This window comes from Candida oxycetoniae (genome assembly GCF_023343755.2).
Source record: "Candida oxycetoniae strain CBS 10844 chromosome Unknown scaffold1, whole genome shotgun sequence".
Taxonomy (NCBI): Eukaryota; Fungi; Ascomycota; class Pichiomycetes; order Serinales; family Debaryomycetaceae; genus Lodderomyces; species Lodderomyces oxycetoniae.
The window spans coordinates 331,244-350,949 of record NW_026055370.1 but is presented as its reverse complement, the minus strand read 5'-3'; the positions used below and the strand labels follow the sequence as shown (position 1 = coordinate 350,949).

At 37.9% G+C, this 19,706-nt stretch overlaps 7 protein-coding genes across 7 annotated transcripts; 5 read left to right on the top strand and 2 right to left on the bottom strand. All coding sequences in view use genetic code 12, as the record gives it.

Annotated features, from left to right (window-relative positions):
- Positions 1–431: 431 nt before the first annotated feature.
- USO5 (Uso5p) lies at positions 432–2,309 on the top strand (the record flags this gene model as incomplete). The annotated part of the gene is made up of 1 exon (XM_049322761.1): positions 432–2,309. The coding sequence occupies one exon, from the start codon at positions 432–434 to the stop codon at positions 2,307–2,309; it is 1,878 nt and encodes a 625-aa protein (XP_049181346.1).
- Positions 2,310–2,418: 109 nt separating this feature from the next.
- KGF56_001618 (uncharacterized protein) lies at positions 2,419–4,131 on the bottom strand (the record flags this gene model as incomplete). Its single annotated transcript, XM_049322760.1, has 1 exon — positions 2,419–4,131. One exon carries the CDS (start codon positions 4,129–4,131, stop codon positions 2,419–2,421), a length of 1,713 nt encoding a protein of 570 aa, XP_049181345.1.
- A 2,582-nt stretch (positions 4,132–6,713) lies between these two features.
- Positions 6,714–8,411, top strand: KGF56_001617 (uncharacterized protein; the record flags this gene model as incomplete). The annotated part of the gene is made up of 1 exon (XM_049322759.1): positions 6,714–8,411. One exon carries the CDS (start codon positions 6,714–6,716, stop codon positions 8,409–8,411), a length of 1,698 nt encoding a protein of 565 aa, XP_049181344.1.
- A 645-nt stretch (positions 8,412–9,056) lies between these two features.
- FCY2 (Fcy2p) lies at positions 9,057–10,655 on the top strand (the record flags this gene model as incomplete). Its single annotated transcript, XM_049322758.1, has 1 exon — positions 9,057–10,655. One exon carries the CDS (start codon positions 9,057–9,059, stop codon positions 10,653–10,655), a length of 1,599 nt encoding a protein of 532 aa, XP_049181343.1.
- Positions 10,656–11,887: 1,232 nt separating this feature from the next.
- Positions 11,888–15,028, top strand: KGF56_001615 (uncharacterized protein; the record flags this gene model as incomplete). The annotated part of the gene is made up of 1 exon (XM_049322757.1): positions 11,888–15,028. The coding sequence occupies one exon, from the start codon at positions 11,888–11,890 to the stop codon at positions 15,026–15,028; it is 3,141 nt and encodes a 1,046-aa protein (XP_049181342.1).
- A 208-nt stretch (positions 15,029–15,236) lies between these two features.
- Positions 15,237–16,825, top strand: KGF56_001614 (VTI1; the record flags this gene model as incomplete). Its single annotated transcript, XM_049322756.1, has 3 exons — positions 15,237–15,330; positions 15,447–15,992; positions 16,374–16,825. 3 exons carry the CDS (start codon positions 15,237–15,239, stop codon positions 16,823–16,825), a joined length of 1,092 nt encoding a protein of 363 aa, XP_049181341.1.
- Positions 16,826–17,244: 419 nt separating this feature from the next.
- On the bottom strand, positions 17,245–19,686 carry KGF56_001613 (uncharacterized protein; the record flags this gene model as incomplete). Its single annotated transcript, XM_049322755.1, has 1 exon — positions 17,245–19,686. One exon carries the CDS (start codon positions 19,684–19,686, stop codon positions 17,245–17,247), a length of 2,442 nt encoding a protein of 813 aa, XP_049181340.1.
- Positions 19,687–19,706: the final 20 nt, after the last annotated feature.

The window sequence follows — 19,706 nt, the reverse complement described above, 5'->3', positions numbered from 1 at the left end:
TAGCCCTTACCCAGAGACTAGCCCTTACCCAGAGACTAGCCCTTACCCAGAGACTAGCCCTTACTCCAGAGACTAGCCCTTACCCAGAGACTAGCCCTTACCCAGAGACTAGCCCTTACCCAGAGACTAGCCCTTACTCCAGAGACTAGCCCTTACCCAGAGACTAGCCCTTACCCAGAGACTAGCCCTTACCCAGAGACTAGCCCTTACTCCAGAGACTAGCCCTTACCCAGAGACTAGCCCTTACCCAGAGACTAGCCCTTACCCAGAGACTAGCCCTTACTGGACTATTAATAAACTGGCTAGTGATTCTGGTATTCGCTACCAAATGTGTCTTGATTATCTTTGTGCAATGTTTACAAATTGTTTCAAGTAACAGAAACACTTGTCTTGTAGATAAAGATTCAAATAGGTTTTCTTTTAGAGTAAAGATGTCACAGATTAAGCTGAGCAATGGTCATAAAAGGCCGCTTGAGGAAACGGATTTGAATATAATGCGTTCATTGTCACCAAAACGGCGTGCTTTTTCAGGTTCAGAAATGATCAAACCACTGGTGAAGAAGAATTCATCACCAAATATTTCAATATTTGAGTCTAAATTGCCCATGCCCATGAGTACACATGAAAAATCGTTAAATTACGAGGATACCCAGTTGTCTCAGGATCAACGTGGCAGGATTTTGTCTATACAAAGCAGGCTATCACGAAAACCTACCTCCATTGCACCACCACGATTACTGCGCAATTTTTCTGCCAATACAAATGTTACAAGGTCCAATGAACTAAATGAGGCATATTTCTCACTAAATGAGCAGTATAGAGAAAAGCAACAACGAGTAGATAATTTGACAGAGGAGCTTTACAAACTACGTCGTATAAATCGCAATTATAGTCAAAAGTTGGAATCGATCAAGGATGAAATAAGTCAGAACCAAGAGACATTTGAATATATGGAAGAAACAGTATTACAAAATGTGGCAAACGAGGAAAAACTCATTGACATCAAACTCGAAGAAAATCAAATGAAATTGAACAATCAATTTAGAGAATTGGAGTTTGAAATGCTTCAGGAGTTGAATGAGGTGAAAAATTTTGATTATAGTGAATTGATCGAGAAAATAGAGTGTTTGAAAAGAGAAAAAACTGAAATTAATGAAGAAATACGTAAACTGACCGAATTGGCTGAGATTAAGCTTAAGGAAGAGATCAAAAAGAGTGAGGAAGCAACTAGAGAGAAATTAGCTAACTTGAAGAAAGAGGAAAATGAGTCCCAAACTCGCCTTGTTACTAAGCAAAAGGAATTAGAAACTGTTCGCGAGAACCATCTGACGGCTTTGAACACAGTGAATACCTATATTATTTCTGTTGAGTCGGAAAAGGCTAGAATTCAAGAAATAGAGAGAAAGATGAATAATTTCCAACAAGTGAGAAAAACTCTAGATCTGAAACTACGTATGGTGAGCCAAGAGGTTCGGGATAAGATTTTCAAAGGAGAAATCGAACAAAGCGAATTTGATAAAGTTAAAGCTGAGTATAATACTATTTCTGCAAAAATAAAAAAACACGATGAGCATAGAAGAATTTTGGAGAATTCGATTATGGACTATCAAAGAAGGATACGTGTTTATGCTATTTCGCAGGACATAATAAATCCAAATCAATTCAACAAAATATTTACTCCCAATTCACCACCTTCTCATATAATGGATGAGTTTTCGCATTTGATCAAAGGTGCAATTCGAGGTACAAATGTGGCACTAATATCGCAATACCTTGCAGGGAGCACAATAATCATTAATGCAATGACTGATCTATTGCAATATACCAAACAAAAGATGGAAAATTGGGATATCGGTTTTGATTATCAATGTACTTCTCTAGCAAATGGAGCCTTGGTTGATTTACTAACAAACACAGTAATCAACTCAACTTCGAGTTTGTTTCGAAGTCAAAAGATGATTATTGACGATTTAGATCAATTTGCTCATATAGTGAATGGCCTAGAGAATAGACATGAACTGGATACAAATATGCTTCATGTGGTAAGTATATCTGGAGTAAAAGGGAAAACCAATTTTGAGTCCCGATTACTTGTATTGGATGTATGCAAAACAAGCCCTTCATCTCAGGTTTACATGTTAGAGCAATTAGTAAACATTGCCAAAACACAAAAGAGGAAGGACGATGACCTTGTGAGATTATTAGATTGGGTCTATACAAACTGTAAAATCTTGATCCTTGCGGAATGTCAAAATTCCAAAATGGCTAATGTACTAAGAACTCTCAACTCAACTAGTCTCAAGAAATGATTTAAATGTAAACATATGTATATATAAAGAGAGAGATTTTTCATATATATATATATATACGTATATAGATAGATTTTGCATATATATATGTGCAATTGTAATCTTCCTTTTACATGGTTGATACCAAATCATGCAACACCCACTTTAATTCATCTGTTGTTCCTATATGAGCATCGGGTCTAGGCATTGCTGGTTGGGATGGCGGTCTCGACATATGTTGCTGCTGTTGGTGATGCTGCTGCTGTTGCTGTTGTTGTTGCTGTTGCTGTTGTTGTTGTTGTTGTTGTTGTTGTTGTTGCTGAGCTTGAGTCCCTGAACTAGCACCATTCTCCAATTTAACAATAGTGTCACCTGAACCTGAACTAGAAGTTGCTGGGGTTGTCGAATTATTTGATGTTACCGAAGCAGTACTGCTAATTCCTGCAGTCGTATTGTGGCTCAACTGACTACCTGATGGTCCCTTTTCATTATTATGATTAAACATCAAGCTTGTTGGCTTTGGTGGTAATGTATAATTATTCTCCTGCTTGCTTTGAATACAATCATCGTTTTCAAGTAATACATTTGCTAGTCTTAATCTTGGTCCACCCGGTTCAATCAAATGAGGAAACATTTCAAATGTATCGTATAAATCCTCCACTGATAGAATTATATCTTTATTACTGCTCTCACCACTATTCATTCCATTGTTACTCATTCCGTTACTGTCTTTTTCGTTCAATTTCCTTTTTCTTGGGCTTAATTTATTAGTGGTGGTGGCGGGAGTAGGAGTAGTAGTAGTAGTAGTAGCATCACCGTTGCTGGTAAATGCACTTGTCCTGCTTTCATAAGGCACGTAGTCATTAGCAGTGTACTTATTTTCCCGATACTTTGCAACATCGATTGCACTTTCTACAACGTTTTTCATATGCGATTTCAACCCTAATAAAAGAACCTCCAACACACCGGAGTTCAATCCACCCGTCAATCCATGTTCTCTCATTATCATCAACATAATCTTTGATAAATTGTCCGTATCAGGCAATTCGTAGCTTTCAGTAGCAATGGGGGTATTTATACCATTCAACACATCTTGCTGCCATTGCACCAAATTGTTAACCTGTAATTGTTGTTGTTCTTTATCCTGTATCATTGGGATCTTGGGTAGTAAGGTATGTCTGGTCAAGGTGATACCAGCATTTAGCTTATTACGCTTACCGCTATCTCTAGTGATATTCTTTATTCTTCTCCGCTCCTTTATTGGTAATCCCATTATGTTTTGCTTAAACTTTTCATATTGAGTGCTTTTCACATTTTTAGTTGCTTTTGACAACTTTTTGTTCCAAAAAGATGCAAACTCATTTGTGAAATCCAAAGGGCCGCCGTCTTTTAGTGCGTTTGCGAAATTGAGCATGAGTAACTTATTGTGATAGCGAAATAGTTTTTGCTCTTTTAGCAAAGGTGTTATGGTTGACACAAGCTCTGGCCTTGATAGTTTTCCCACGAGGAATAAACTCAATGTTTCATGGTATTTTTCCCAGTTTTTCCCTAGTTTACTTTGAAACTCTCTTATTAGCTTTTCCAATTCTAGTCGCTTACCGGTTTTCCCCTTATTCTGCTGTTGGTGCAGTTGGTGCTGCTGGTGCTGCTGGTGCTGCTGGTGCTGCTGAAGAAGAACGGGTCCATTAGTGGCAGTTGTTGCAACAATAGGTGTTGCTGTTGTCGGCCCTACCCCTATCGTCTTAGGGGTGACATGAATTGTATTCTTATTGACGCCATTTGAGGTGGTATTGTGGATCGAACAAGGTTGTGACGTAGTTGTAGTTGCCACTTTTGTAGTCATGAGCTATGAGTATATGAGTAACTACTACCTATGATTTAAATGATTGCAAAAAAAGGTTCCCTAGTTAATATAAAGAATGGATTAATCTTGATGGGGGGGGGGGGAAAAAAAGATTTCCAAAGCGACAAAGATATCGAGCGGCAGGTTGGAAATTTGTATGGGTGGATATAATACAACGAGTGCGAAAGCCCGTAATAAGCCTGGGCTAAGAAGGAAAAAGGGGGTGTGCGGCTGTGAATACCAACTAAATAGGGACGATACGGACGCCGTGTATACTTGATCTATGGGTTACCAGCTAGCTATCGATTGATTCAATTTCAAATTCTCACTATTTCCATATACATTTAAAGTCATCCATGTAAAGTAATCTTTTAATTTCTCTTGTAAGCTTTTTTGTCAAGAAAGGTGTGTCGCAGAGTCACGTGGGGATGCGACACAACTAGCGACACTATCGAGCGACACTATCGAGCAAAGCGAGATAGTGGGGCAGCACTGACTAGCTTGCAATAACACTATCGAGCGAAGCAAGATAGTGGAGCGGTACTTACTTGTATCGCTTCGCTCGATAGTAGAGCAACACTTACTTGTATCGCTTCGCTCGATAGTAGAGCAACACTTACTTGTATCGCTTCGCTCGATAGTAGAGCAACACTTACTTGTATCGCTTCGCTCGATAGTAGAGCAACACTTACTTGTATCGCTTCGCTCGATAGTAGAGCAACACTTACTTGTATCGCTTCGCTCGATAGTGGAGCAGCACTTACCCGTATCTCTTCGCTCGATAGTGGAGCAGCACTTGCCCGTATCGCTTCGCTCGATATTGGGGCAGCACTTACCCGTATCTCTTCACTCGATAGTAGAGCAGCACTGACTTTATCACTATAATAGCAAAAATCATGGCAGTAAAAAAATGGCAGTAAAAACTATAGAGCGAAGCGAGTAGTAACAAATGTAGAGAGTAGTAAGTAGTGAGCAGTAAGTAGTGAGTAGAGCATAGCTGAGTGGAGCATATTTGAGTAGAGTAATTTGAGCAGTTGAGTAGAGTAATTTGAGCAGTTGAGTAGATAGTTGAGTAGAAAAAATCTGAGAGCATAGCTGAGTAACACTACCAAGCAGAGCGAGGTAGTGTTGTAATCACTCTCTATTCTCAAGACTACCTCGCGGTGCTCGGTAGTCTAGAAACTTCTCTCTATATCTAATCTCCACTCTCGAGACTATCTCGCTCTGCTCGATAGTCTCTTTATCAAATCTCATAGTGTCAAAAATGAATCTCTTGTGTGTGTAGTTTTACACTTGCGTTATAGACATGTAATTTATTTTTTTGCATCCATTTGGGCGCAAAAGACTAGTGAGCGAAGCGAGTAGTGACAAATATAGAGTAGTAACAAATATAGAGTAGTAACTTGGGAGCGACACTATAGAGCGAAGCGAGTAGTGACAAATATAGAGTAGTAACAAATATAGAGTAGTAACTTGGGAGCGACACTATAGAGCGAAGCGAGTAGTGACAAATATAGAGTAGTAACAAATATAGAGTAGTAACTTGGGAGCGACACTATAGAGCGAAGCGAGTAGTGACAAATATAGAGTAGTAACAAATATAGAGTAGTAACTTGGGAGCGACACTATAGAGCGAAGCGAGTAGTGACAAATATAGAGTAGTAACAAATATAGAGTAGTAACTTGGGAGCGACACTATAGAGCGAAGCGAGTAGTGACAAATATAGAGTAGTAACTTGGGAGCGCAAATGTAGAGTAGAGCATAGTTGCTAATCTCTCCTTCTACTAAAGACATATTTAAAAAGTACGGAGATAATAAGCTCTAGAGTAGAGAAAAAAAATTAAAGTCCATATCAAACCTGTGTTGGTTTCAAGTCAAACCCGTGTTAGTGTCGAATCAAACCCGTGTGAAATAGTGGACCAACACCTAGTAGCTCGATAGTGTCCACACCTAGTAGCTCGATAGTGTCCACACCTAGTAGCTCGATAGTGTCCACACCTAGTAGCTCGATAGTGTCCACACCTAGTAGCTCGATAGTGTCCACACCTAGTAGCTCGATAGTGTCCACACCTAGTAGCTTGTTAACACTATCTCGCTCTGCTCGATAGTGTCCAATAGTGTCCAATAGTGTCCAATAGTGTCCCCAAAATGGAATAATCTCCGCATTTCAACGGAAAAACATTAATTTCATCAGTAGATTAAAAATAATCAAAACCCACTAAATTTATAGTAAGGGCCGCCAAAACATAGATCCATCTACAAAATATCTCGGAAATGTAGCAAAATAAAAGGCAAACCCCAAAAGAGTAAAAGAAAATAACTAAAGAGGGAAGCTAATGCACAAAAATAATGTTCAATTACAAATACAATAGACATGTATATGTGGTGTGCCTGTGCCTGTGCGTCTGTGTGGGACTAACATTCATCTTTTTTGTAAAAGTCTTCTAGCCTCATCGCATATCATATCATATAAAACAAGGTCAAAGAAACCAGCAAACTCTTTTAATTTTTTTTTTCTCTGTTGATATAGAAAGCCTCTTGATTTTTCTTTTGATGAGGAAAGCCTCTTGTATAAAGAAAAATGAGCAATCATCGAGAAATAAACTATTCCAGTAGTAGCACTGAACATGATGACTCAATTTTAAATCGTGGCGAGGAAAAAGTAAAAGATAACAATGAGGAAAATGAAGACGGAGAACAAGAATCTAGTGTGCAAAATAAAGTAGAATCTAGTGTGCAAAATGACCCAGAAGCTAGAGTGCAAAATGACCCAGAAGCTAGAGTGCAAAATGACCCAGAAGCTAGAGTGCAAAATGACCCAGAAGCTAGAGTGCAAAATGAACCAAAGGAAGGAACAGGAATTCCGCGCTATACTGACTTGAGTAAACAATTAGAGCCCGATTCGAGTCGACTGCCTCTGGGTCGTCATAATGGCTACTCGTTCTTCAGTCGAGAATACCAATCTCAGCGAAGGGATATGCTTAAAAAATTTTTGTTTATCAATATTGCATTGTGTCTATTCATATTATGTGCATTTTCCGTCTATTGGGGCTCATTTTATTTGAGAAATCGGAAATTTGATCATTTGAAAATGTTGGTGGTGATTGAAGACGATCAAGTCATTGAAGGAATAGAACCGGTATTCGGGAATACCTTGAAGTCCATTTTACAAAGTGAAGTAGGTAAAAAGCACGGCCAGTGGCATATTTATAATACAACTGAGTTTCAAAAACGAGCGGATAAGCAAAATAATTCCATCGACAAGGAGATTATAAGGGTAATTAATCGCCAGGAATACTGGCTTTCATTGCATGTTCGTGCAAATGCATCATACAATTATCACAATGCTTTAAGCCAAGGAGATACAAGCTATAATATCACAGCAAACACCGTGGTATGTGATTATGAAACAGGAAGAGACTTTCTTAATATGGGGCTGTATATTGTTCCACAAGTGCAAGCAATTGAAAAAATTTGGTTTCAATATCAGCCAATTATGACTCTGGCCTTATCACAAAATATTGAAATTAACCTGTCATTGCAAATCCAAGTTTTAAGTCTGCCTCTACAGTTTTTGATGATTGATAGAGTACCTTGGACTGATACAGTACTAGTGGCACCATGTCAGGTTGGATTTATTTATATGATAATAATAACCTTCTTTGGGTTTAGTTTTTTCAGTGAAGTGCATCAAAAAGTAGCAAAGTCTGGCTTAAACAAATTCCAGTTTTTGATTTGGAGATATTTTTCATCAATAGTTACATATATCATAATTTCCTTGTTTTTTGGGCTAGTCACCTTGGCATTTCAAGTTGATTTCACAGTCAATTATGGCAAACCGGGTTTTTTGGTGTACTGGTCAATTGCATTTTTGACTATGTGTGCTGTTGGTTTGGCTAATGAAATAGTAGCTATGCTTATAATTTCGGTGCGACCTCCATTATTAGGGTTTTGGATGTTGTCTTGGGTTGTTTTGAATATTTCCCCAACATTCGGACCAATGGCTTTAATGAATAGATTTTATCGTTATGGTTATGGTATGCCTATTTATAATAGTTTTCAAGCTGCAAAGACTGTGTTTTTTGATGTTTACAAGGGAGATTTAGGACGTAATTTTGGAATATTAGTTGCTTGGTGGGCTCTCCTCACTGCAGTTTTTCCAGTTGTGGTAGTTTACTTTGGAAAGACTATGGCTAAAAAGGCACAGGCAGCTGCTAAAGCTCAAGCAGAAATGTTTGCAGAAAAGCAAAAGGAGGAGGGAACAATACAAGGAAGATAACAAGAAAGACGTTACAGGGAAGACGTTACAAGAAAGACATTACAAGAAAGACATTACAAGAAAGACGTTACAAGAAAAACAATCCAAAAAAGGCAATTGGGGAATAGTTTTAGAATATTAACTAAAACCGCTTTATACAGTATTTAATTTATAGACATTATGAACAATGATTTTAAAGAGATTGAATTCTTATAGAGATTGAATTCTATTAAAGATGATATAAATAAAACATTGATACCTTTCATTTGAATGGGATTAATGGGTTGTATCTACTTATGTTCGAGTGACAGATTCGCGCTACGGATAATCAATTTCCTTTCCTTTGATTGTTCTCAATGCCGTACGAGGCGAGGCTTCATTTTTCTCTCTCTCTCTCTCTCTCTCTCTCTCTTTTAATCGTACCCGATACGAGAAGATCATCGCGATATGATCAATTGAAATTTCTTTTTTTTCTTTTTAAAATATCTGAAAAATTGATTATCAACGAAATGATAATGGGAGAATTAATTTGAGATAAAAGGTTTGTTGAACAAAGATCTGGTTCAAGAATTGACTAATTTTATATAACAGCAACCCCAGCAATAACAGGACCGTTATTGCGAGTTTGCGAGGCGGGGGGGTGAAAGCACAGTTGGTTTTTCAACAATGCTGAAATGTTTGGATACGGAAATGAGTATAGCGTCAATTATGGAAACTGAAAAAAATGGGTCGCCCATAACGAATACTGAGTCATATAAAGAAAATGCAATTAACCTCTATGTAAAAAAGTCTGAAACTACATTTACAGAGGAAGAACAGTTTTCATCATCTGGAAACACGAAAACTAACTGGGTTGATAAAATTGGACATTTTCTAAATGCCGAAACTAGGGGGATTGAAAAAGTCGAGCCAGAGGACAAGTTTGACCATTCGTATTTGAATCCATTTACGATTTTCTTCACGCCACAACTAGCAGTATCGGCATTGAGTACGGGATCTGTTGGTATTGGAATGGGCCTAAGTTTCACCAGTACTGTTGTTGTAATTGTTCTATTCTCAATAATTGGAAGCATACCTGTGGGGTTATTTTGTTTATTCGGCATGAAATTTGGATTGAGACAACAGATCATGTCAAGACACTTAACCGGTAACATAATGGGTCGAGTTTTTGCGTTTTTCAATGTGGTATCGTGTATTGGATGGAATGCAATTAATGTAATACCATGTGCCCAGCTACTCAACTCGGTGAACCATAATTTCAAACCGTGGATTGGTTGCTTAATCTTAGTGTTGTGTACTTGTATCCTTGCTGTTTTTGGGTACAAAGCGGTCCATTTATACGAGAGATATGCCTGGATACCCACATTTGTTGTTTATATTGTTATAATAGCAAGATTTACGATAATACGTGGATTCGAATGGGGTCACGAGAAACAGCTGGCGCAAACGGAAGCCGGAAATATTTTAAGCTTCATTGTTGTTATGTTTGGTTTCACTGCTGGTTGGTCACCTAGTGCTAGTGATTTTTTGGTTTATTTCGATAATAGAGCCAAATCTTGGAAAGTTGCAATGGCGATGATTTTAGGATTAGTTATACCGGCTATTGGATCATGTGTTTTGGGAGCTGCATTAGCCACCAGTACAAACAAACCAGGGAGATTTAAAGATGCGTACGATTCAAATTCATTTGGTGGGCTAATCTATGAAATATTATGTGGAGATAATCATAATCAGGGATACAGATTTCTCATTGTTGTACTAGCGCTATCAGCAGTACAAAACAATCTCAGCGGTGGCTACTGTTTATCCTTGGCTATTCAATGCGTTTGGTCGAGACTTGCCAAAATTCCCCGCATAGCATGGTGTATATTGGGCAACTTAGTGTGCTTGGGATTTGCCATTCCGGCGTACTATGTGTTTTTTGAGGCCATGTCCAACTTTTTATCGATCATCAGCTATAATGTATCCATTTACATTGGCATTTCTTTAGCCGAGCATTTCATCTATCGCAAAGATTTTGAACATTATGATATTTCAAATTTCAATGACCGAAAAACATTTCCTGTTGGAATTGCCGGTGTAGTTGGATTTGCGTTTGGTGTTTGCTCAACTGTACTAGCAATGAACCAAACATGGTATCAAGGAGTCATAGCGAGAAAAATAGGTGATAATGGTGGTGATATTTCATTTGAGTTGAATATAATATTCTCCTTTATCGGATATAACCTAGTAAGACCATTTGAAAAGAAATACTTTGCAAGATGATATGGTACACTGTTGAGCAGAGCAAAATGGGCTTCACTGTTGAGTAGAGCGAGAAAGTGGAGATAGTGTCTGTGGCAGTTACTGAATTTTAGTAAGCCATCATTACATCGACACTATTGAGCAGAGCGAGAGAGTGGAGCACACTGACTAGTGACACTATCAACACTCTCAACACTATCGACACAAATTAGATTCGGTGTAAAGTGTAGTTAGAGAAAAGACTAGATTCGGTGTAAACTAGATTCGATAGTTAGCTTCGATAGTTAGCTTCTATTAAGGTTTTTTAACTCTTTGTTTTCAGATTATCTCTTTTCGTTTAGTCCAATTATTATTTTTGCTCAATTTCACACAAAAAATGATGGAACCTAAAGGTCTCTATCGACTATCGAGCAAAGCGAGATAGTCTATACCTACTCTCTCTATAGACTATGGAGCAAAGAGTGGAGCATACTGACTAATGACACTATCGAGCAGAGCGAAATAGTGTTGCAAGAAGCTACTGAGTGTTGCTCCACTATCGAGCGACACTATCGAGTATAGCGAGATAGTGTTGTAACAAGCTACTGAGTGTTGCTCCACTATCGAGCGACACTATCTCGCTCTGCTCGATAGTGTTGTAACAAGCCACTGAGTGTTGTTCCACTATCTCGCTGTGCTCGATAGTGTCGTTGTTATCTTAATGAAACGTGTAAAGTCACACAAAAGAAAATAAATAGTATAAGCAAAGCTACTAACCCTTTTAAGATTGCTCACACAAATAGAAAGATGTGCCTATCTATAAAGCGACACTATCTCGCTCTGCTCGATAGTGTCTAGTAGCTTGTTACAACACTATCTCGCTCTTCTCGAGCAACGAGTTTATCAACCTGAGTCTTATTTTTCATTTTTTTTTTTCAGTGGGTCGGTCATAAATGACAGTATGTTAGAAGGTGCTACCCACAATGTTTGTCTTTAGCTTGCAAAAAGTAGTAAGACCTCTATATTACAATATAACCGAGTTTTTGATTACGAAATAACAAATCTTGCTTTTAAACTGAAAAGGGGCAAGTTCCACTCTTGCTCTGCTCTTCAGGCTTTTAAATTCATTGTTCCAATTTTTTTCTTTCCCCCTTCCCCCCCCCCTTGATTCTGTACTTCATCTCCTTGATTCTGTACTTCATCTCCTTGATTCTGTCGTTCTATTTTTCATATCGATAAGTTGTTTTTTTTCTTCCTCTTTTTACTGTGTATCAATGACGGGATTAACAGCTGAAGAGGAGAGGTTAAAAGATGTCAAGTATAGACAATGGGGACCCTATGTGTCTGAAAGGTCCTGGGGTACAGTCCGTGAGGATTATAGTGCTGACGGAAATGCATGGGACTCGTTCAAATTCGAAGATTACGCAAGAGTATCACGTTGGTCACAGGATGGGTTAGCTGGTGTTTCAGATAGACGCCAATTGGTCAATTTGACAATGGCGTTGTGGAACGGTAAAGATGATATTTTAAAAGAGAAATTGTTTGGGTTGACCAATAATCAAGGAAATCACGGCGAAGATGTCAAGGAGTTGTACTATTATCTTGATAACACCCCTTCTCATTCTTATATGAAGTATTTATACAAATATCCTCAGAATAAATTCCCTTATGAGCAATTGAAGCAAGAAAATGCCAAAAGGACAAGATTGGATCCAGAGTATGAACTTGTTGATACTGGGCTATTTGACAATAATGAGTACTTTGATGTTGTTTTTGAATGTGCCAAAAGTTCTTGTGATGATTTGCATTTCAGAATTACAGCATATAACAGGAGCGATAAGCCTGCTCCATTACATATTTTGCCCCATGTTGTCTTGAGAAACACGTGGATTTGGGGTACCGAGGACAGTGCCAAAGAAAAACCACATGTGAAGCAAGTCGACGATTATACAATTGAGGTTGAAACTACCAAGTTTGGCAAGAGGTACTTGTCGTTTGCACCATCTCCCGGTGTAACTGATGAGTCACCCGATGTTGAGCCACAATTGATATTTTCAGACAATGAAACAAATACTCAGAAGTTGTATGGACAAGTGAATAAACACAAATACACCAAAGATGCATTTCACGAATTGGTGGTTCATGACAAGCAAGAGGCTGTCAATCCGGATAAAGAAGGTACTCAAGCTGCAGCCTGGTATATATTTGACCAAGATGGGGGTGTACCACCAGGAGATTACATCACCATTCGTTACCAATTCACCAAGGAGAAATCTGATGTCGACGAGTACAAATTGGACCAAATCTTGAGCAAGAGGCAAAATGAAGCAGATCAGTTTTACTGGAAAGTTAGTCCCATACCAATCAGCGATGAGTTGAGACAGATCCAAAGGTATGCATTTGCCGGTTTATTGTGGTCAAAACAATTTTATCATTTTGTACACAATTACTGGGCCTATGGTGATCCAAATACTGTCAAACCACCTGTTAATAGGGCCAATGGTAGAAACAAGGAATGGAGCCACTTGTACATTGAAGATGTATTATCGCTTCCCGATAAATGGGAGTATCCATTTTTTGCAGCTTGGGACACTGCATTTCACTGTGTACCACTTGCAATGATTGATCCATGGTTTGCCAAGAATCAAATTGATTTGCTTACAAGAGAATGGTACATGCACCCAAATGGGCAAATTCCCGCATACGAGTGGAATTTCAGTGATGTTAATCCACCAGTTCATGCATGGGCTGCTTACAGGATTTTCAAAATTGAAAGAAAAATGTATGGACGTGAAGATATTGATTTTTTGGAAAAAGTGTTTCAAAAATTGATGTTGAATTTTGCATGGTGGGTGAATAGAAAGGATGCAGAAGGACACAATATTTTTGAAGGTGGGTTTTTGGGATTGGATAATATTGGCGTTTTTAACAGATCCGAGGCTTTACCAACGGGTGGTAATTTGGAACAAGCGGACTCAACAGGTTGGATGGCATTTTTCTCACTACAAATGTTGAATATCGCTTTGGAGTTGGCCAAAACGAGACCAGTTTATGAAAATATTGCTTCCAAATTCTTTGAGCATTTTGTTATCATTGCTGATGCAATGACATTCAGGGGTGGCGATGATGAATCCACCAAGAATTCCTTATGGGATGAGCAGGACCAATTTTATTATGATGCTATTAGACATGGTGACCATCACACGCAGACATTACCTGTTAGATCATTGGTTGGGTTGATTCCGCTTTATGCGTCATTGACTTTGGAGCCTGAATTGTTGAATAGATATCCATCTTTTAGGAAAAGATTGAACTGGTTTCTTGAGCATAGAAGGGATATAGCTAGTAGGAATATTGCTTCGATGGATACCAGGGGTGTTGGTGAGAGATTGTTATTAGCCTTGGTGTCTAAAGAGAGACTTGTTGCAATATTGCAACGGATGTTTGACGAGAATGAGTTTTTGTCACCATACGGAATTAGATCCTTATCTAAGTATCACAAAGACCATCCATTTGAAATGGAAGTTAATGGAGAAAAATTCAAAGTTGAATATTTGCCAGGGGAATCAGATTCGGGGATGTTTGGAGGTAATTCGAACTGGAGAGGTCCGATTTGGTTTCCTACCAATTTCTTGCTAGTTGAAGCATTACAGAGATTTTACTTGTACTATGGACCTGAATTGAAAGTTGAGTGTCCAGTTGGTTCAGGAGAGTTTTTGAATTTAGCACAATGTGCACAGGAGATTCAGCATCGTATGATTCATTTGTTTTTGCCTGACGAGGAAGGTAACAGGGCGTGTAATGGAGACAATGAGTTGGCTAACAAAGATACATTTTTCAAGGACTATGTTCCATTTTATGAATACTTTGACGGCGACACTGGTAGAGGATTGGGAGCATCTCACCAGTGTGGATGGACGGCGGTTGTTGCTAAATGGATCCATGATAACGGTGTTTCAAGTAGAATACCCAAAACACCAAGAACTCCACTTCATAGGAAGAAATCCTCATGTTATCTTCATGATAGTGAGGAGAAAACCAAAGAAGAGATTCAAAAGTATAGACCGAAACCAGGTCCATTTTCAGGAAAATTAGAAAGAAGAAAATCCGGTAAATCTTTGTTAACTTTAACAGTGAATGCATTAGACTTGAACGACGATGAGAAAGAATCTCATTCAAACATCAATGCTGCAAGAGAGTTGGTAGGTTTAGACCATGGTGTCAATGTTACTGATGAAATAATTAAGCAAGAATTGAAAGAGTTGCACAAGATGCAATCAGGAGCTTCAATTGACTCGGAGTATGAAGACGACGAAGATTTCTTAGACCAAGTCAAGGCCGCTTTCAAAAAGTACAAGACAAGAACTGAAGAGGAGGGTGACGTTTCAGGTGATGAATTTGAAACGAGGTGCTAAAAGGGAAGGAAAGAGAAGATAATCAATTATATTATGTATTCATTACATGTATATATATATATTAGTAAAACGTTTTTTTTTGGTACATAATTGCACGACTAGAGACTTTAATACTTTTGTTTCTTTTGTTCCTTTTGCGTGATTCAATCTGAGCAAGTATTCTCTTTTGATAGTCGAGAGTATATTAGTTACCGTTTGTAATCCCATAATGTCGGATCTGTTTACTGCTTACGAAAGCGATTTCCAATTGGCTCTACAAGAGGCAAAGACTAAAATATCGCAAATAGATTCTGTTGAAGGAGGTACGTTTTTTTTTTGATTTTTTTTCCGTTTTGTGAAAAGAAGAGAAGAGGGGGGGGGGGGGGGGGGGGGGTGGGGGGGGGAGGAGGACAGAGATATTAACATTGTGATTATTTAGAACAACGCAAACAATATCTCAAGGCAATTGAAGCAGCTACAGATGAGGCATTGGAAGTACTTGACCAAATGGGCATAGAGATTCAAAGTTTGCCCCTGAACCAACGATCTTCCTATAATGCGAAAATTCGTCAATATAAATTGCAAATAGACGAAACTAAAAACAAGTATAAGCAATTGGCTGACTCTCAGGATAAACGTGATTTGTTTGGAGGCAGATATAGGGACGGTGAAGAAGCAGTTGCAGACTCGCAAAGGAAACAGTTATTGAATAACCATTCGTCTTTGGACAGGTCTTCTCAAAGATTACAAGAGAGTCAACGAATTGCTCTTGAAACAGAGCATATTGGTGGTAATATCCTTAACGATTTGCGTTCGCAAAGAGAACAAATAACGGGGGCTCGAAACACTCTACAACAAGCAGACACTTATATCGATAAGAGTGTTCAAACATTGAAAAGCATGGGGAGGAGATTACTTGCCAACAAGTTTATAAGCTATGCTATAATCGGGGTGTTGATTTTATTGATATTTTTAGTTCTATTGAGTAAATTTTCGTAGAGAGGATATGTATACGACTTTGTTGTTTATATCATCACTAAGCTGATTGTAATTGGTAATTCCGTAGAATCTATAGGTCGACGACTCCAAACGCGCACGCCCACGCCCACGGGAACGGCTTCAAACATACAAGAATAGGTCGATTGAATTGGCTTTATCAGCACCCGCATGAGTCAAGCCAAGCGCAGCCGAAAAAAAAAAAAAAAAAAAAAAAATTTATCTTTCGCATCTCTTTGATTTAAGAAGATTGGGTAAAATCAAGTTTCCATCTTTTGGTGGGAAAACTATTTCAAGGTATCATTCAAGTCTAGTAAGGTTATGATAAGGAGTAGTGTATTGCGAATATCTAAGAGGAATTTGTTTTCAGTCCGTTTTAACAATGTTCAGTCATCTATAATCAAGTATTGTTATAGTAAGGAATTTCATAGTTCATCAATACTAAAGCATGGCCATATTCACAAACCAAAGCCAGGGGAGGAGCTTCATATAACGTTTATTACAAAAGACGGTAAGCAGCATAGTTATGAAGTAGCCGAGGGAGATAACATCTTGGATATAGCACAGGCGAATAATCTTGATATGGAAGGTGCATGTGGCGGATCGTGTGCTTGCTCGACATGTCATATTATTGTTGACCCAGAATACTATGACGAGATACCAGAACCTGACGACGATGAGAATGATATGTTGGACTTGGCATTTGGATTGACTGAAACTAGTCGATTGGGGTGTCAAGTTAAGATGACTAAGGAGTTGGATGGATTAAGAGTTGCTTTACCAGCGATGACTAGGAATTTGCAGAATAAAGATTTCAATTAGCCGAATGAGTGTAGAGGCAGGAGGCAGGGGAGAGAAATACGTATGAAAGGGAACGAGAAGGATGTTTATTTATAGAGCTTAAATATGGAGTTGGATATGGAGATTGTATATACATGAGTGAATCCCGGTATGACTGTACAACCCAGGGAAATGTAAATAGATCCAATACTAAGAGGGACACTTTTTAAAGTCCTATTTTATCTCCGGTTTTATGGATTTTTCACTTTTTGCCTCGAGATGGATGGTAGTGTAATTGCGCCAAACAATATGGCAAAAATGGAAATCTGTAAGTATTCCTATTGACTCGAGGTGTAAGATGAACTTTTACTATACAAGAAAAAGAGTGAGAATGGTCTCTCTCTCTCTCTCTCTCTCTCTCTCTAAACTAGCTCAGTAATTGCCTTTTGCTATGCAACAAGTTATGAAACACTGGGGTAGTCAATTTTTTTCCGAATTAATAAAGGACGAAATTGATCAACTCTACTTTTATACTGTTTGGGAGTACCCTGTATGATTTTGAACTCAGCTTCTTTTTTTATACAAGTATAAGCATACTTGTAACCTATTGGCCCGCCATAGATATTTTTATTATTTATAGTTTCAAACATGAGATATTGTAGTGTTGGAGGTGCGAATTTTTCATACTCTTTTATTGATTGAATACTTAGGTTCTTGTTACAACTTAAGTCGATTTCCAAAATGTGTACATGTACATTGCCATCTATTGAAAAATTGTCGAAATGAGATAACTCGTTCCAGGAAAGATTTAAGGATACTAGGTTGGAATATGGGGGATGCCTAGGAAATCTCAATCGAAGCTTCTTGATCGAATTGTAAGACAAATCCAAAGTTTCGATACTAGAGGTTTGAAACTTATAGGCTGCTGACCGGATTTTATTGGTTGACAAATTGAGATACTTTACATTTTGTAGGCATTGCAAACACTGTGGAATCTGGGTTAACCGATTTCTTGATAAATTGATATTTTCTACTGACTGCGGAAAACTAATTCCGTTGAGCTTTGAAATTTCGTTTTGTGATAAGCAACAATATTTCAATTTGGAGCCAGCGCCAAATGTTACCTTGTCTATCAGAAGCAAGTTGCAGCCCATAATGCTCAACTCTTCAATTGACGGGGCAAATTCGTAATCCTCGATTGTTCTAATAAAACAACTATTTAAATTCAAAATCTTCAAAGTTGTTGGTAGTTTCAAACTCTTGATATCATTCAATCGATTGTAATTTAAGTATAAAATCTCAATTTGTAACGGTTGACCTCGGTCATTAGTTGAAAGATCAACTTTCTTTAGTAGATTTTCGGTCAAATGGACAGTTTTGATAGTTTGTGGAAAACGAGGTTTGTAAATTGTTTTCAATTTATTTGATCCTATACCTAAGTTGATTAAATTTTTTGGAAATTTCACTTCATCAATTGATTCTATTTGATTGACTTCAAGGGACAATTGTTCGAGGGAGTCTGGGAATGTAAAATTGATAATGTTTGATCCAATGTGAGTATTGAATAGTCGAAGATATTTTAATTTTTCAAACTTGGCAAAATTTGGGGTGATCAAACTCCAATTTATCAGATTATCTGCCAAGTTCAATTTTTGCAAGCCCAATGGGAACTTGTCAAACAAAATCGATAAATCCTCTATGTTGCAGTAGTTTAAATTCAAATCTCGCACCGTCTGGGGGAACTCTAATCTATTGATTATTTTTGACTCGTTGTTAACAACTGATATAGACAATTCAGTCAAATTGGGGAGGTTCCACAAATGAGGAATGGATCGACCACTAAATAGCGTTAAATGTAATGAATGTAGAATTTTCAACTGCTGATGCTGATTGAGGAGTTCAATAACTTCATGCTCAACTGAATAAGCTTTAGTCTCCCTAGTCAGAGAATGGGGGGAAGGAGTATACAGTATTCTTTCGAGATGGCCCGCTGATAATGTTCCTTTGAAAAGTTTGACAATATCAGTAACACTCCAATGTTCAAGTAGACCATCATCTAAATTCATGGATTTTAAACTTGGTAACGAATATACGATATTATCGTCTCCACCTAAAATTGTAACATTATTGTTCAAATATAAATACTCCATTGATGGGGGTATAAATTTTAAACTGAAAGTATCCTTTCCGCTTCTAAAAGATGGACTTAGATGTAGTTTAACAAGACACTCCTTTCGAAACTTCATAACCGCACAATCGGTCAACCATAAATTTTGCAAATCAAGTCGACACATATTTGATTGCTTTTGACAATTAGTCAAAATCATTGTTTTTACCGTTTGGCCACATTTCCATTCAAGTTGATCTATAATCTGCTGAAAATCAATAAGGTATAAAAACTCTTGTCCAAATTCAAAATCCACTTGATAATGAACAATACCGCTACTGCTCAATTTATCCATCAAGTCAAACAAATTAACCACTTCGGCAAATGTCCAGAAGTAATAGGCAATGGTCAATGTAGTTTTTATTTTCCTATATATGCAATAATCCTGCAAACTGATAAAGTGTAGATAATTTCGCAATAGCAAAAGATTCTTCTTTTCTATGAAACTCGGTGTTCTCAAATACATGTGCATAAATGAGGGTCTTTTTATTCTATTGTTGTATTGGATTCTTCCATCGTATTGTAATATCAATTTATCTATGGAGTTCTGTAGACGAGTGTTATCTTCTAGGAATTGAATAGAGCTTATCAATTGAATGAGATTTTCAAGTCCAGCAAGTTTCACAATCTCATCAAGAATCTCCTGTGGATACAAGTCCAACAGAATCTTATAAGTGGTCTTGGATATGTCGCTATCAGAATCGCGTTGACTCTTTGATACCAGAGAAAGACTCATAGTGCTCTTTGTCTATCCAA